The sequence below is a fragment of the Hypanus sabinus genome, chromosome 7 (assembly GCF_030144855.1).
Source record: "Hypanus sabinus isolate sHypSab1 chromosome 7, sHypSab1.hap1, whole genome shotgun sequence".
Classification (NCBI taxonomy): domain Eukaryota; kingdom Metazoa; phylum Chordata; class Chondrichthyes; order Myliobatiformes; family Dasyatidae; genus Hypanus; species Hypanus sabinus.
Window position 1 is genome coordinate 11,174,443 of NC_082712.1, and position 17,878 is coordinate 11,192,320.

Consider the following 17,878-nt stretch of genomic DNA (forward strand, 5'->3'; position numbering starts at 1 on the left):
CCCACAGCTTTGATCATTCCCAAGTTGACAACCTCCCACATTTGTGTCCATTCCTTTTGGTGCTGATATCCCGAAATCCCGAACTTTGGAGCTCACTCTGTTACTTGCTGATCTGTTTGCAATGGGCAGCCTGCAGGAGGAGCTCAGCTGGACGAATGAGATTGTTCATACCTTTCTGGCTCAGATGCTGCTAGATCTGGTGAGTTCCTGCAGCAGACTGCATTTCTCCAGATTCCAGCATCTGCCTCCTCTTGTGTCTCTATCAGTTTTTTAAAACCTACCATTCTGACAAAACTTTTTTTTATAGAGAACAGTGAGCACTGGAACAGGACCTTCAGCCCACAACGTTGTGCCGAACCGATTAAATTAGCAATCACTTGGCCAGCTAAACTGATCCCCTCTGTCCATATCCTTTCATTTTCCTCACATCCATGTGTCTATCCAAATGTCTCTTAAAATTCTGTAATGTATCTGCCTCTACCCCCACTCCAGGCTGAGCATTCCAGACACCCACCACACACTTGTGTTTTTAACAAAAAACTTGCCCCTCATATCATCTTTGAAATTACTCCCTCTCAGCTTATCATGCCCTCTGGTAATAGTGTCACCCCTGACTGTCAGAATCTTACCAGCTTAAGGGTCAAATGTGCTAATAAGGTGTCTTGTGATGTTAAAGAATGCAATGTGAATATGTTAGATCTAAACAGTCACTGTGCTTTTTAACACAGGAGCATAATGAATCATTTTCTAAGATCTAGGTTGACATTTGGTGCATTTCATATTAATTCTGTGTTCCTTTCCCAGTTCCATATGCTGACATGATATTGCAAAAATCAAAGGACAATTTGTACTTGTTTGTGCCTGTCGGTAGTTACTGATACATCCTCATCACTTTCTTCCTGGCTTGTCATCTCCATTCTAGCTTGGCTCCTTACCTTTGGGTCCCACTCAGCTCTCACTTGTGGTTCCAAGTAGCTGTTTACATGCAACCGTGGCCACACATTAGTAAACCAGGTCAGGATAGATGGTGGGCTCCATACTCCCAATGAGATAGGGATATGCCTGTCCTAGCATGTGAAGTCGGTTCCAACAGACTGGGAGGATGACATCTACTGTGAGATCAAGCATCTAGAACGGTGGGTCAGCAACAGTTCGTGGAGAATGAAGGGCATGACAGGACACAGAAGTCATGGTCATCTACTACAATCTACTACAGTTTGTGACGACTAATCGTACCACTGGACCCAGACTTCCAAGGGCAAGAGAGTGGAACTGCCCCGGTACAAAGGCTTTTCCGCTCTAAAAACTCTCTGGCACAGCCCCCCTGTCATTGTTGGATATGACGGACAACCATTATAAGCCCACCACCCCTAGTGGGGCATAGGCCAGTGACAATAGGTCACGAGTCCTCTGTCCTTGGCCAGTCTTTCAAGTTGTCCCCAGTTTAGCCCATCTTCTTGGTGTCGCTTGTGTGCTGATATTGGTACAAGGCTTGTGCAGCGCGAGTCTGATCCATCCCCAGGTTAATTTATCATCTGGTGCGTTCCCTGCCGTGGACTGGTGCTGCTGATAACTCTGGGCCAGTGGCTCCTCTGGATACCAGACTTTCAAAATAAAATAATTCATTGACATTTTGGCCAAGGCCCTTCATCAGGACCTTAAATGTTGGCTCTTTATTCCTCTGTAGATGCTGCCTGATCTGCTTCGTTCCTCCAGCATTTTGTCTTCTCTGGACTTCCAGCATCTGCCGAATCTCTTGTGTTTATAATTAATTAGCCTTTCTTTTTCACAATACTGGATTCATAATGACCTGTTGCTTGGTCACTTTCTTATCCTTTGCATTCGGCCTTGATAGGTTGCAGCATTAGCATTCATTTCCAGTGGATTAAAATACAAAATGAAGATTGTGCTGCTGAGGCTCTACAGGCATTGGTCAGAATTGTGAGCAGTCTTGAGTCTTTTGTCTAAGAAAAGATGTGCTACGTTGGAGAGAGTCCCAAGCAGGTTTATGAGAGTGACCCAGGAATGAAAATCATGTACTTTGGTAGTAGAAATAAGTATTCGGATTATTTTCTAAATGGGGAGAAAATCCAGGAATCTGAGATGTAGAGGGACTTGGGACTCCTTGTGCTGAACACCGTGAAGGTTAACTTACAGGTTGAGTCAGTGGTGAGGAAGGCAAATGCCATGTTAGCTTTCATTTCAAGAGGTCTAGAATACAAGAGCAGGGATGTGACACTGAGTCTTTATAAGGCACTGGTGAGGCCTCACCTTGAGTATTGTGAACAGTTTTGGGCCTCTCATCTTAGAAAAGATGTGCTGGCATTGGAGAGGGTTCAGAGGAGGTTCACAAGGATGATTCCAGGAATGAAAGGCTTATCATACGAGGAACGTTTGATGGCTCTGGATCTGTACTCACTGGAATTCAGAAGGACAAGAGAGAATCTCATTGAAACCTTTCATTTGTTGAAAGGCCAAGACAGAGTAGATGTGGAAAGGATGTTTCCCATGGTGGGAGAGTCTAGGACAAGAGGGCACAGCCTCAGGATAGAGGGGCACTCTTTCAAAGCACAGCTGTGGAGCCCAGGTTGTTGGGTATATTTAAGGCAGAGATTGATAGGTTCTTGACCAGACATGACTTCAAAAGTTACGGGGTAAAGGCCGGGAACTGGGGTTGAGGAGGAGGTAGAAAAACAGGATCAGCCATGATTGAATGGCAGAGCAGACTCAATGGGTCAGATGGCCTAATTCTGCTCCTATGCATTATGGTTTTGTGGAAAAGGTTAACATGTGGAGTGTTTGATTGCTCTGAGAATGTACTCGCTGGACTTTCGAAGAATGAGGGAGGATCTCTTTAAAACCCATCACATATTGAAATGCCTAAGTAGAGTGGATGTGGAGAGGATGTTTACAATAGCTGGGGACTTTAGGACCAGAGGGAACAGCCTCAGAACTGAGGAATGCCTAATTAAATGTTGAGGAATTTCTTTAGCCAGAGGGTAGTGAAACTGAAATTTATTGCCATAGATTTCTGTGGAGGGTGAGTCACTGGATATTTAAAGTGGAAGGTGATAGGTTCTTGATTACTAAGGGTGTCAAAGGTTCCTGGGAGAAGGCATGCAAATAGGGTTAAGAGAGATAATAAATCAGCCATGATTGAACGGTGGAGCAGACTTGATAGGTCAAACAGTCTAATTTTGCTCCCATGCCTTATGGTCTTACGGCCATTTTCAGTACTGTTGCAATTTGCCCAATTTGTATGCAAGGTCAAAGTGGAGTTTACTGTTATCTGCACAAGTCTGTGTGTGCACAGATGTAATGAAAAACTTCCTTACAGCAGCATCACAGATACAGAGGGTCAGATAAACAGCATGCACAAGAAAAACAGTTACAGTGAAACCCCAATTTTACGTGCCCCAAATTAACGCAAATTCGGATATAACACGATGAGTCTTTGGACTCCATGTCCATGTCAATCCATGCTCCCCCTTCTCCAAACTTGTATCCCTTTTGCCAATGGACTTCCGAGCTCTTGGTTTCATCCCTCCCCCTCCTGTCTTCTCCTATCATTTCGGGTCTCTCCCTCCCTCTTCCACTTTTAAATCTCTTACTATCTCTTTTTCCCGTTAGTCCTGATGAAGGGTCTTGACCAGATGTTGCCTGGCCTGCTGCATTCTGCTGCATTTTGTGTGAGTCATTGGACCTTTTTTTTTGCTCAAAATGGAACAAACTGTGAGAAAAAGAAAATCTTTTTCTGTGAAAGGTAAGCTTCACACACTTGACGGAATCGAGACTAAAAGTCAAACTCAAGTTGCACAAGACCTAGGGATACCGGAATCAACCCTTCGTGGCTGGAAGTCTCATGAAGAAAAGTTAGGCACGTCATTTTGCAAAGTTGAAGAAGCAGGACTGAAAGCCGATGACGAATGCCCAACATATGAGCAACTGACAGACGCCAAGATCATCCGTAATGTAACTATAGCACCGGCGGAGGCAAGTATACTGGTTCTCGAGCCACAAGTAGATGATAATGAAGAGCCTCCACCCCCTACCCCAAAATTGTCTGAAGCCATTGAACACCTTGCGGCTAGCCTCCGTTGGCTGGAGACCCAGGAGGTGGACCACATAAAAAACCTGCAACTCAGAAGCATTCTAGATTTCGCTCGCAGCCAGTGACATGCTACATTCAGGCAAGGAACACTCAATCACTTTTTTAAGAAATAAACTGTAAATAATGATTGCTAATATTCTTGAATGTTTTTATTTGTTGTTTTGTGTATTAAAAAGCTTTACTAAAAGTTAATTTGTGTTTTAATATCTACAGTAACAACAATGATTTATTCGAGGAATTCTTTAATTCGAAGGTAATTTACTTGCCATCAGGTAAATGTGCAAAAAATGGGTCAAATAGGGTGAAAATAGGGGTGTTTTAGGATGTTAGGACAGCACTGGGTCAGCTTAAACCCTGATATAGTGTGACTCCGCTTTTTTCGCGATGACATTTTATGGACCAAAATGATCGCATTATAACAGGGTTTCACTGTATATATTTATACATGTATACATGTATAATTTTATAAAATATTTACAAGAAAGAACACAAACAGAACCAAATAGAGTCCATTGTAGAGCAAAGTGAAAGTGGTCATACTGTTGCTAAGGTGCAGTGTTAAATACAATTGTGCCAGTTGGTTCAAGAACTGAATGGTTGAGGGAACGCATCTAGTGGTTTGGGACTACATCCTTCTGAACCTTCTGATCTGGTGTTGTGGGTCTACATCCTTCTAAACCTCCTGATCTGGTGTTGTGGGTCTACATCCTTCTGAACCTCCTGATCTGGTGTTGTGGGTCTACATCCTTCTGAACCTCCTGATCTGGTGTTGTGGGTCTACATCCTTCTAAACCTCCTGATCTGGTGTTGTGGGTCTACATCCTTCTGAACCTCCTGATCTGGTGTTGTGGGTCTACATCCTTCTGAACCTCCTGATCTGGTGTTGTGGGTCTACATCCTTCTGAACCTTCTGATCTGGTGTTGTGGGTCTACATCCTTCTGAACCTCCTGATCTGGTGGTGTGGGTCTACATCCTTCTGAACCTCGTGATCTCGTGGTGTGGGTCTACATCCTTCTGAACCTCCTGATCTGGTGTTGTGGGTCTACATCCTTCTGAACCTTCTGATCTGGTGGTGTGGGTCTACATCCTTCTGAACCTCCTGATCTCATCGTGTGGGTCTACATCCTTCTGAACCTCCTGATCTCATCGTGTGGGTCTACATCCTTCAGAACCTCCTGATCTGGTGTTGTGGGTCTACATCCTTCTGAACCTCCTGATCTGGTGTTGTGGGTCTACATCCTTCTGAACCTTCTGATCTGGTGGTGTGGGTCTACATCCTTCTGAACCTCCTGATGTGGTGTTGTGGGTCTACATCTTTCTGAACCACCTGATCTGGTGTTGTGGGTCTACATCCTTCTGAACCTCCTGATCTCATCGTGTGGGTCTACATCCTTCTGAACCTTCTGATCTGGTGTTGTGGGTCTACATCCTTCTGAACCTCCTGATCTCGTGGTGTGGGTCTACATCCTTCTGAACCTCCTGATCTGGTGTTGTGGGTCTACATCCTTCTGAACCTCCTGATGTGGTGTTGTGGGTCTACATCCTTCTGAACCTCCTGATCTGGTGTTGTGGGTCTACATCCTTCTGAACCTCCTGATCTGGTGGTGTGGGTCTACATCCTTCTGAACCTCCTGATGTGGTGTTGTGGGTCTACATCCTTCTGAACCTCCTGATCTGGTGGTGTGGGTCTACATCCTTCTGAACCTCCTGATCTCGTGGTGTGGGTCTACATCCTTCTGAACCTCCTGATCTGGTGTTGTGGGTCTACATCCTTCTGAACCTTCTGATCTGGTGGTGTGGGTCTACATCCTTCTGAACCTCCTGATCTCATCGTGTGGGTCTACATCCTTCTGAACCTCCTGATCTCATCGTGTAGGTCTACATCCTTCTGAACCTTCTGATCTGGTGTTGTGGGTCTACATCCTTCTGAACCTCCTGATCTGGTGGTGTGGGTCTACATCCTTCTGAACCTCCTGATCTGGTGTTGTGGGTCTACATCCTTCTGAACCTTCTGATCTGGTGTTGTGGGTCTACATCCTTCTGAACCTCCTGATCTCATCGTGTGGGTCTACATCCTTCTGAACCTTCTGATCTGGTGTTGTGGGTCTACATCCTTCTGAACCTTCTGATCTGGTGTTGTGGGTCTACATCCTTCTGAACCTCCTGATCTGGTGTTGTGGGTCTACATCCTTCTGAACCTCCTGATCTGGTGTTGTGGGTCTACATCCTTCTGAACCTCCTGATCTGGTGTTGTGGGTCTACATCCTTCTGAACCTCCTGATCTGGTGTTGTGGCTCTACATCCTTCTGAACCTTCTGATCTGGTGTTGTGGGTCTACATCCTTCTGAACCTCCTGATCTCATCGTGTGGGTCTACATCCTTCTGAACCTCCTGATCTCATCGTGTGGGTCTACATCCTTCTGAACCTCCTGATCTGGTGTTGTGGGTGTACATCCTTCTGAACCTTCTGATCTGGTGGTGTGGGTCTACATCCTTCTGAACCTCCTGATCTGGTGTTGTGGGTCTACATCCTTCAGAACCTCCTGATCTGGTGTTGTGGGTCTACATCCTTCTGAACCTTCTGATCTGGTGGTGTGGGTCTACATCCTTCTGAACCTCCTGATCTGGTGTTGTGGGTCTACATCCTTCTGAACCTCCTGATCTCATCGTGTGGGTCTACATCCTTCTGAACCTCCTGATCTCATCGTGTGGGTCTACATCCTTCTGAATCTCCTGATCTGGTGTTGTGGGTCTACATCCTTCTGAACCTTCTGATCTGGTGTTGTGGGTCTACATCCTTCTGAACCTTCTGATCTGGTGTTGTGAGTCTACATCCTTCTGAACCTCCTGATCTGGTGTTGTGGGTCTACATCCTTCTGAACCCCCTGATCTGGTGTTGTGGGTCTACATCCTTCTGAACCTCCTGATCTCGTGGTGTGGGTCTACATCCTTCTGAACCTCCTGATCTGGTGTTGTGGGTCTACATCCTTCTGAACCTCCTGATCTGGTGTTGTGGGTCTACATCCTTCTGAACCCCCTGATCTGGTGTTGTGGGTCTACATCCTTCTGAACCTCCTGATCTCGTGGTGTGGGACTTCATCCTTTTGAACCTTCTGATCTGGTGGTGTGGGACTTCATCCTTCTGAACCTTCTGATCTGGTGTTGTGGGACTTCGTCCTCAGTTCCTCCTGCTTGATGGTAACTGCGAGAAGATGGTATACCTGGATGATGGAAATATTTGATGATGAATGTTGTCTTCTTGAGACAGCGTCTTTACCAGTTTCTTTACCACTCAGTCCCCTGCATTCCAGGAAATAAAGTCCTGCTTTATACTAGGTATTGCAGGTACTAGACATTTCGTATTGTGTTCGGTTCTGGTTGTCTCAACGTAGGAAGGATGTGGCGGGAAGGGGATTTACCAGAATGCTTCATGGGTTGGAGAGCATGTCATTTGTTTGAACAAGCTGGGGCTTATTTATTTATTGAGATGCAGCACGGAGTCAGCCAATCTGACCCTTTGAGCCATGCCATCCAACGATCCGGATTGAGTGAACAGACAGTATATTTCTCCCGGGGTGGAATAGGCAGTTACGGGGAGACGCAACTAAAATTTATGAAGCTGATGTTGATGCTGGTTGGAACATTATGAACTGTTTTGTTCATGCTGTTGTTGGAGAGCTGTCACTAAACACGACAGTGGGGAGATTTACCAGGGTGTTGACTAGAGTTGGGGCAAGTTGTGTACATAGAGCAAAGAACAGTTCTTCACTGTACTGCCCCTTCAGCCCATGACATTGTGCCAACCTCTTTATACAAAATCAATCTAAACCTCCCCTCTCATACAGCCTTCTATTTTTCTTTCCCCCATGTGTCCAAGTGTCTCTTAAATGCCCCTAATATATCTGCCTCTATCACCGCCCCAGCAGCACATTCCACGCACACACCATGCTTAGTGTAAACAAAATAAATAACCTACCTCTGACCAACCCTGCCCCCAACTATACTCTCCTCCAATCACCTAAAAATTAGGACCCTGGTGTTAGCCATTTCCACCCTGGGGAAATAATCCAGTACTGTTTGTCTACTCAATCCCTTTTATCATCTTGTACATCTCTCTCATCTACATGGATAACGTTTACTACCTTGCCCTCATCTATCTTCTTGGTCACATCCTTCAAAAAACCCCAAGTAATTTCAGTTTCTCACATAGAAAACTTCCCTGACTATTTCAGGTCTGGCAGACCTTTCTGTGAATGTGTGCCCAAATTGCTGTGCTATAGAGATCTTGAACAGAGATTTGCTCAGTCTTGACCATAAGGTACAGGAGCAGAATTAGGCCATTTGGCCCACTGAGTCTGCTCCGCCATTTCATCATGGCTGATTCAATTTCCCTCTCGGCCCCAATCTCCTGCCTTCTCCCTGTATCCCTTCATGCCCTGACCAATCAAGAATCTATTTAATTCTGCCTTAAATATACAAAAAGACTTGGCCTCCACAGCTGCCTGTGGTAAAGAATTCTATAGATTCACCAATCCCTGGATAAAGAAATTCCTCATCTCCATTCTAAAAAGACACCCCCTCTATTCAGAAGCTGTGCCTTCTGGCTCTTAGACTTTCCCACCAAAGGAAACATCCTCTTCACATCCACTCTATCAAGGCATTTCACCATACGATAGGTTTCATTGAGGTCATCCCTCATTCTCCTGAATTCTTGTGAATACAGGTGCAGAGCCATCTGTCGCTCTTCTTATGACAAACAGTTCAATCCTGGAAAGATTTTGGCGAAACTGCTTTGAACCCTCTCTAGTTTCAGCACACCCTTTCTAAGATAAGGGGCTCAAAACTGCTCACAATACTCTAAGTGAGACCTCACCAGTGTTTTATAAAGTCTCAACATTACATCTTTGCTTTTATATTCTAGTCCTCTCAAAATGAATGCTAACATTGGATTTGCCATCCTCACCACTGACTTAACCTGCATGTTATCCTTTAGGGAATCCTGCACAAGGACTTCCAAATCCCTTTGCACCTCAGATTTTTGTATTTTCTCTTCATTTAGAAAATAGTCAACCCTTTCATTTCTTCTACCAAAGTGCATCACTACACCCTTCCCGACACTGAATTCTATTTGGCATTTTTTTTTACTCATTCTCCTCTGTAGCCTCTTTATTTCCTCAAAACTACCTGCCCCTCCACCTATCGTCATATCCCCTGCAAACCTTTCAACAAAGCCATCAATTCCATCATCCAAATCATTGTCATATAACGTAAAATGAATCGATCCCAACACAGACCCTGTGGAACACCGCTGGTCACCAGCAGCCAGTCAGAGAAGGCTCCCTTTATTCCCACTCTTTGTTCCCTGCCAATCAGCCAGTGCTTTATTCATGCAATCAGAAGACTTGAGATGTGCACTGCATGCCCCGTGCCAATGTCCCCGTGCCATGCCCCGTGCCCCGTTTTCTGATGTGCAATCAGGAGAGGTCGGACAAACTGCTCAGGAGTTGTAGAGACTGAGTTTGTAAGATTATGAGAGGCGTAGATACAGTGGGCAGATAGTGTCTGTTTTCCCTGCATCAAAGCATCTAATACTGTAGGGCATGCATTTTAAGGTTGGAGCATTCAAAGGAGGTGGGTGGTGCATTTTTTTTACACTGTGAGTGTTGGGTGCCTGAAATTGCAGTAGGAGTAGTGGAGGAGTAGTGAGTGTTCCCATGTGGCTTTTCAATGATTCTATTGTATTTCTCCGCAAGAAGACACAGTATATATGGTGACGTACTGTATACATACTTCCATAATAAATTTACTTCAAACTTTCAGACTCTTCGATAGGTACATGATTATGCAGCGAATGAAGGGTTATCCACCTCGTGTAAACAGATGGAATGAGTTTCAATAGGTGTTTGATTAGTCACTTAATTGGTTTGGCACAACATGGTGCCTGGATGCTCTGTTCCTTTGTTACTGTGTTTGTTTTATATCTGAACCACTTCCTCAAACCTTAGTTCTGGTCGTATGCTGGGCCACAGCCTGCCATGAGTAAGTTCACATCCAGCACCACTAAAACTTGACAGCAGGAAGTGCAATATGGTTGGAGCTAAGTGTCAGATGTGTCCACCACAGTCTTCCCAGGAGGGTGGCCAGAGACAAATATCTGGTGTTCACATCAGAGTCTTCCCAGGAAGACATCCAGTGTCATCAGAGTCAAACATCAGCAACATACACCTCAGTTTTCCCGAAGTTATTATCAATATACACATGTCACCATATACCATCATGAGATTCATTTTCTTGCAGGCATTCACAGCAGAACAAAGAACTATGAGAAACTGAGAAACAACACACCGAGACTGACAATCGTTGTGCAAAAAGACAAACTGTACAAATAAAATAATGAATAGGTAAATGAATAATACTGAGAGCAAGTTGTAGAATCCTTGCAGGCCGTGAAATCAGTTTAGTGCTGAAGTGTGTGAAATTACCTCCTCTGGTTCAACAGCCTGATGGTTGAGGCATAAGAACTGCTCCTGAACCAGGTGGTTGGGGTCCTGAGGCTCCTGTACCTCCCGAACAATAACAGCAATGAGAAGACAGCATGGCCTGGATGTTGGGTGTCCTCAATGATGTATGCTGCTTTCTTGTGGCTGCACTCGTCGCAAATGTGCTGAATGGTGGGGGGGGCTTTGCCTCTGATGGACTGGGCTGTGTCCACACTTCTAGTGGACTTTTCTGTCCTTGGGCATTGTCGGAGACAAGTTTATAACAGAACCCTTTTACACAGAGTCCTGGAGCTGAATTGTTAAATCCCTATGAACTTGCTACCAATTCTGAAGCTTCAGGACAGTTCTACTGCAGACTAAGACCGTTCATATTTCTTGCTTAACAAAGATGATTGAATAGCTTTAAATAGGAACTTGGTGCAGGGAAGTGTTTAATTCTGTACAGGCTACATCTCTTTCTCCTGAATAAGGGAAATTACTTTTAAAAATCATGAAATAGATTGCAAAAGTAATTTTTTTTTGAATTTCGAATTGAATGATCTTTATTGTTGTTATGCATAGGTACTATGGAACTCTGTTTGGCTTCCTTTCAGGCAATTAAATAAAGTGGTGATAAAAATAAAACAGTAATAGAAAAACAGTATTAAATAGATAAGTAGCAGAAAATAAGTTGCAGCAGCACCAGACTATCACAGTAATGCACAAAGTGCTGATAGTGCAAGTATTTGAGTCCTTGTGTGTGCATGTGTTTGCTCACAGTTTGTCATTGTTCTGTGGGAGTGGTGTGATGGAGGCCCTGGTTGTATGTGAAAACATTTCAGAAACAGCTTCTTACCCTCTGAATCAACAATGAACCCATAAACATCTCAGTATTTGTTTTCTTTTTTCCCTTCTCTGCATTATTTATTTTATATGTATTTTTATTGTAACATATAGTTTTTTGTAGTTATGCATTGCAATGCATTGTTGCTGCAAAACAACAAATTTCACAGCAGCAAACACAAAATGCTGGAGGAGCTCAGCAGGTCAGGCAGCATCTGTGGAAATGAATAAGCAGTCAACGTTTCAGGAGAGACCCGTCTTCAGGTCTTGAAAGGCAGGGGTAAGATGCTGGAATAAAAAGGTGTGGAGAGGGTAAGGGGGATAGCAAGAAGTGATGGGTGAAGCCAGGTGTGTGGGAAAGGTAGAGGGCTGGAGAGGAAGGAATCTGATAGGACAGAAGAGTGGACATTGGGAGAATAGGAAGGAGGAGGGACACCAGGGGGAGGTGATAGGCAGGGGAGAAGAGGAAAAAAGCCAGAGATAGCACAATTCTGCAGATGCTGGAAATCCAGAGGAACACACACACACACACAAAATGCTGGAGGATCTCAGGTCAGAGAGCATCTATAAATCTGAATAAACAATTAATGTTGCAGGCTGAGATCCTTCATCAGCCCAGTTCCGACGAAGGGTCTCTGCTTCGCAATATATGCCAGTGATATTTAACCTGATTCTGTTGAGGAGTGGTGAGTTGCTTGACTTACTGATTTTGCATTGCCATCTACACCCGATACACCCAACTCTGTGGCTGGCATTACTGATCAATTTTAAGATCTTCCTGTGGTATCAGTTCCCCTCATTTCTAGGCTAGCACTAAATCACTGCAAGTGGCAGCCCTTGGACCAAGATGGGAGGGAGGTATTACTTCACAAATTCTATTCTCTCCCTGTGGTTACTTAGTCATAGGCCGGTTACTGCACAGGGAGAGACTATTCCTCTCATCAGTTTTGTGCCAGCTCTCTGTGGATGACATGTCTCTTTATAGGCAAATTGATTGGTCTTCAACAGCCAATCAGTCTGCTCCAATTTGCCTACCAGAGCCGCAGGTCCACAGCAGATGCCATCTCATTGGCTCTTCACACAACCTCGGAACATCTGGACAGCAAAGTGGCATACATCAGGATGCTCTTTATTGATTACAGCTGAGCATTCAATAACATCATCCTCTCAAAATTAATCAATAAGCTGCAAGTCATTGGGCTCAATACCTCCTTATGCAATTGGATCCTCGATTTCCACACTTGTAGACCCCTGTCAGTTCAGTTTGGCAACGACATCTTCTCGATGGTCCCCATCAGCACAGGCGTACCACGGGGCTGTGAGCTTAGCCATCTTCTCTACTCACTTTACACCTATGACTGTGTGGTTAAGCACAGCTCGAACACCATATCTAAGTTTGCTGATGACACTACTGTTGCGGGCCATATTGAAGGGGGTGATGAATCAGCATACAGGAGGGAGATTGAAAACTCTGCTGAGTGGTGTAATAACAACAACCTCTCACTCAATGTCAGCGAGACCAAGGACTGATTGTAGACTTCAGGAGAGAGAAACCAGAGGTCCATGAGCCAGTACTCATTGGAGGATCAGGGCTGGAGAGGGTCAGTGACTTTAAATTCCTGGGTGTCGCTATCTCAGATGACCTGTCTGAACCCATCATATACATAAGTATAATTCCAAAGAAAGCACAAGTACTTCCTCGGAGTCTATGGAGATTTGGCATATCATCTAAAACTTTGACTAACCTCTATAGATGTGTAGTGGAGGGTGTATTGATTGGCTGCATCACAGTTTGTCATGAGAGCGCCAAAGTCTTTGAACAAAAAATCCTACAAAAGGGAATGGATTCAGCCCAGTACATCATGGATAAAGCACTCCCAGACTTTGAGCATATCTACATGAAGCGCTGTCGTAGGAACACAGTATCCACCATCAAAGATCCTCACTACCCAGGCCATACTCTCTTCTTGGAGCTGCCATCAGTTAGAAGGTACAAGAACCTCAGGACTCACAAAACCAGGTTCAAGAACAGTTACTTGCCCCCAGCCATCAGGCTATTGAACAAAAGGGGATAACTACACTCACTTGCCTATCAATTGAGATGTTCCTACAACCAATGAGCTCACTTTAAGAAATCCTTATCTTGTTATTTCGTGTATTTGTTATTTATTGCTATTTATTTATATTTGTATTTGCACAGTTTGTTGACTTCTGCACTCTGGTTGATCTTTTGTTGATCGTGTTATAGTTACTCTTCAGTAGATTTGCTGAGTATGCCCACAGGAAAATGAATCTCAGGGTTGTATGTGATGACCTAGATGTACTCTGATAATAAAATTTATTTTGAAGTTTCAACTTTGCCTCACACTCAGTGTTTCAGGAACATTTTCCTCCTCTGTCATCATATTTCTGAATGGTCCATGAACCCCAGAATGTAGAACAATACAGGTCTTTTGACCCACAGTGTTGTAGTAAACTTTTAACCTGCTCTAGATCAATCTAACCCTTCCCTCCTACATAGCCCTCCAGTTTTTGTTTCATCCATGTGCCAAACTAAGAGTCTCTTAAATATCTCTAATATCTCTGTCTACCACCACCCCTGGCAGTGCGTTACACCTAACAAAGTTCCAAATCAAATTATTTTGGAAGTACATACATGCCAATGTCTACAAATCTGAGATTCATTTACTTGTAGCCATACTAAATAAATACACAATAACTGTTACAGAATCAATGAAAGACTGCATTAACTTAGGAATTTAACCAGTGTGCAAAAGACAACATACTGCAAATACAAAATGAAAGATATAATAATAATAATAATAATAAATAAATAAGCAATAAATATTGACAACATGAGATGAAGTGTCTTTGAAAGTGAGTCCGTAGGTTGAAGGAACATTTCAATGATGGGGCACATGAAGTTGAGTGTGGTTGTTCCCTTTGCTTGCCCCTTGATTGTTGAGGGATAACTGCCTGTGTAAAAAAACTACTTCTGACAACCCTGAACCTTGTGATTTTCCTCCAATCACCTTAAAGTTAAGACCCCTTGTGTTAGCCATTTCTGCCCTGGGAAAAAGTCTCTGGCCATCCACATTCCCTCTTGTGTCTCTTCAACTCAATCCTCTGACTAATGACAGCCAACTACATCCAATGCCTTCCTAACAACCCTATCAACGTGCACTGCAGCCTTGGACGTGGGCCTCAAGATCCCACTGTTAAGAATCCTGTCATTAACCCTGTGCTCTATGTTATAAGGTTTGGCCTTCCAAAGTGAATCACTTCACACTTCTCTTGCCAATGCCTCTTATCATCTTGCCCACCTCAAGTCTCTCATCTCCCTTCACTCCAAAGAGAAAAGCCTGAGCTTGCTCAAACTTTCCTCATACGCCATGCTCTCTAGTCTAGGCAGCATCCTGGCAAATCTCCTCTGCACTCTCTTGAAATCTTTCTTATAATGAGGTAACCAGAACTAAACACAATATTCCATGTGTGGTCTGGTCATGGTTTGATAGACATGTAACATTACCTGACAGCCCTTGTACTCATTGGCACTGGCTTTCGTCAGAATGTTCCTCCATGAATGCTGAGCTGTCAGAGACACTCACATCCAGTAAAGCTGACAACGACAGCAGTTCACAACATGCTGCCCAAATAAGGCCGTAAGACATAGGAGATGAATTAGGCCATTCAGCCCATCAAGTCTGCTTTGCTATTTCTTCATGGCTGATCCTGGATCCCACTCAACCCCATACACCTGCCTTCTCACCATGCTCCGGCCAGTCAGAAAATTATCAGCTTCACTTTAAATGTACCCATGGAGTTGCCTCCACCGCAGTCTGTGACAGAGCATTCCACAGATTCACTACTCTCTGGCTAAGAAGGTTCCTCATTACCTCTGTCCTAAAAGTTCACCCCTCAATTTTGGGGCTGTACCCTCTAGTTCTGGATACCCCCACCACAGGAAACATCCTCTCCACATCCACAATACCTAGTCCTTTCAACATTTGGTAGGTTTCAATGAGATACCCCTGCATTCTCTAAATTCCAGTGAGTACAGGCCCAAGCTGCCAAAAGCTCCCCACATGTTAACCCTTTCATTCCTGGAATCATCCTCGTGAACCTCCTCTGGTCTCTCACCAATGACAATATTTGTCCTGAGGAGAGATCACAGACACTGGGTTTGTTCTGAACAGAGGTTGGAGGAACTGTTTGTTCTGAGGAGAGATCAGATGGATGGGTTTGGTCTGAGGGGAGATCGGACGGAATGGGTTTGGTCTGAGGGGAGATCGGACAGACTGGGTTTGGTCTGAGGGGAATGGGACAGACTGGGTTTGGTCTGAGGGGAGATCGGACAGACTGGGTTTGGTCTGAGGGAGATCGGACAGACTGGATTTGGTCTGAGGGGAGATCGGACAGACTGGGTTTGGTCTGAGGGGAATGGGACAGACTGGGTTTGGTCTGAGGGGAGATCGGAGAGATGGGTTTATTCTGATGAGAGATTGGACGGACTGGTTTTCGTCTGAGAAGAGATTAGACAGACTGGGTTTACTCTGAGAAGAGATAGGTAGGACTAGGTTTTCTCTGAGGAGAGATTGATGAGACTTGATTTGTTCTGAGGGGACATTGGACAGATTGAGTTTGATCTGAGTTGTGGTCGGATGGATTTGTTCTGAGGAGAGACTGACAAGAAATTGTGTTGGTTCTGAGAAAGAGCTGATGAGAGATTGCAGAGTCTGGGTTCACTCTGAAGAGAGATCAATGAAACTGGGTTTCGTCTGCATAGAGATCGGGCAGACTGGGTGTTGTGACTGGAGACTGACTTTGTTCTGACGAGAGGTTGGACAGACTTGGTTTGTTCTGACGACAGACTGGGCAGTGAATGGAGAGTCTGGCTTTACTTTGACAAGTACTCTAGGTTCAGAGGGACTGAAATGAGATCTGAGAGACCATGTTTGATTTCAAGAGTGGCTGATGTGTGATCATTTAGACTGGGTTTGGTCTGAGTGGAGAATGGACAGACTAGATTTGGTCTGAGGGGAGATCGGACAGACTGGGTTTGGTTTGAACATTGAACATAGAATAGTACAGCACAGAAAAGGCCCTTCGGCCCACAATGTTGTGCCGACCCTTAAACCCTGCCTTCCATAGAACCCCCCACCTTAAATTCCTCCATATACCTGTCTACTAGTCTCATAAATTTCACTTGTGTATTTGCCTCCACCACTGACTTTTGAACAATTATCTAATAAATATAATTTGCCTAGATCCCACTTTTTTAGATATTTACAGATTAGAAACGTTTTAAACACTGTGCTTTGTACCTTCCCAAATCTGGATTCTATGGATATTTTGGAAAACATTTTAGATTTAAACCCTTTTCAGAAAGATGTAATATCAACTGTTTACAATATAATTATGAAAATCCATTCAGATGTATCTTATAAAATTAAGAATGATTGGGAAAGGGAACTTAAGTTTACTTTACCTATTGAAAAATGGGAAAAATCCTTCAATTAGTTAACTTATCCTCTATATGTTGCAAACATTCATTAATACAGTTTAAAGTAGTGCACAGGGCCCATATGCCCAAGGATAAATTAGGTCATTATTATTCTCATATAAATCCTATATGTGGCAGATGTCATTCTGAGACAGCCACTCTAACTCATATGTTTCAGTCATGTCCGTCTTTGAAAAAATACTGGAAAGATATCTTCGATATTATTTCAACTGTATTGAGTATTGATTTACAACCTCACCCTATCCTATCACCACAATTTTTGGTTTACTAATGATAGAGCCAATTCATTTGACTCCCTCAGCTCATTGGATGATGGCATTTCTTACATTAATGGCTAAAAGATCTATTTTGTTGAATTAGAAAGAGATTAACCACATTTCATTGGTTCTCTCAAACTATGTTATGTTTAAACTTGAAAAAAATTAGAAGCATTATATATGATCCTTCTATTAAATTTTAAAAAGACTTGGAGGCCATTTATTCAATATTTTCATAAGATGTAATTCGACCTTTTCCAAACCTACTTTTCCAAACCTCTTTTTTTCTCTTCTGGTTTTACACATGTACAGAGGGTCAGAGTTGATAACACGTATGGTTCTTTTTCTTTTTTAGATATTATAAACAGCCCAAGTTTCTTTTTCTATTTCCTTCCTTTTTTTTAGTTATTGGTTAATTTTAGATAGATTAGTTTTTCACTAGTGTATCTGCCTCCACCACAGACTCACGCACCAACTACTCTCTGAGTAAAAAACCTTCCTCTGATATCCTCCTTCAACTTCCTACCCCTTAGCCTAAAGCCATGTCCTTTAGTACTGAGCAGTGGTGCCCTGGGGAAGAGGTGCTGGCTATCCACTCTATCTAGTCCTCTTAATATCTTGTATATCTCTATCATGTCTCTGCTCATCCTCCTTCTCTCCAAA

At 43.7% G+C, this 17,878-nt stretch overlaps 1 protein-coding gene across 6 annotated transcripts in view; it reads left to right on the forward strand.

Annotated features, from left to right (window-relative positions):
• Window positions 1–17,878, forward strand: part of LOC132396564 (zinc finger protein 131-like) — a 125,613-nt gene that overhangs the window by 82,847 nt on the left and 24,888 nt on the right. For 3 of the 6 annotated variants that reach the window (XM_059974214.1, XM_059974215.1, XM_059974216.1), the window contains exon 8: window positions 1,072–4,286. The exons of 2 other annotated variants lie outside the window; for them this stretch is intronic. In XM_059974214.1, the coding sequence (XP_059830197.1) occupies window positions 1,072–1,230 (159 nt within the window). In that variant the 3' untranslated portion in view covers window positions 1,231–4,286. Of the gene's footprint in view, window positions 1–1,071; window positions 4,290–17,878 lie in introns of those variants that run through there. One more of the 6 variants, XM_059974218.1, reaches the window with a different exon arrangement.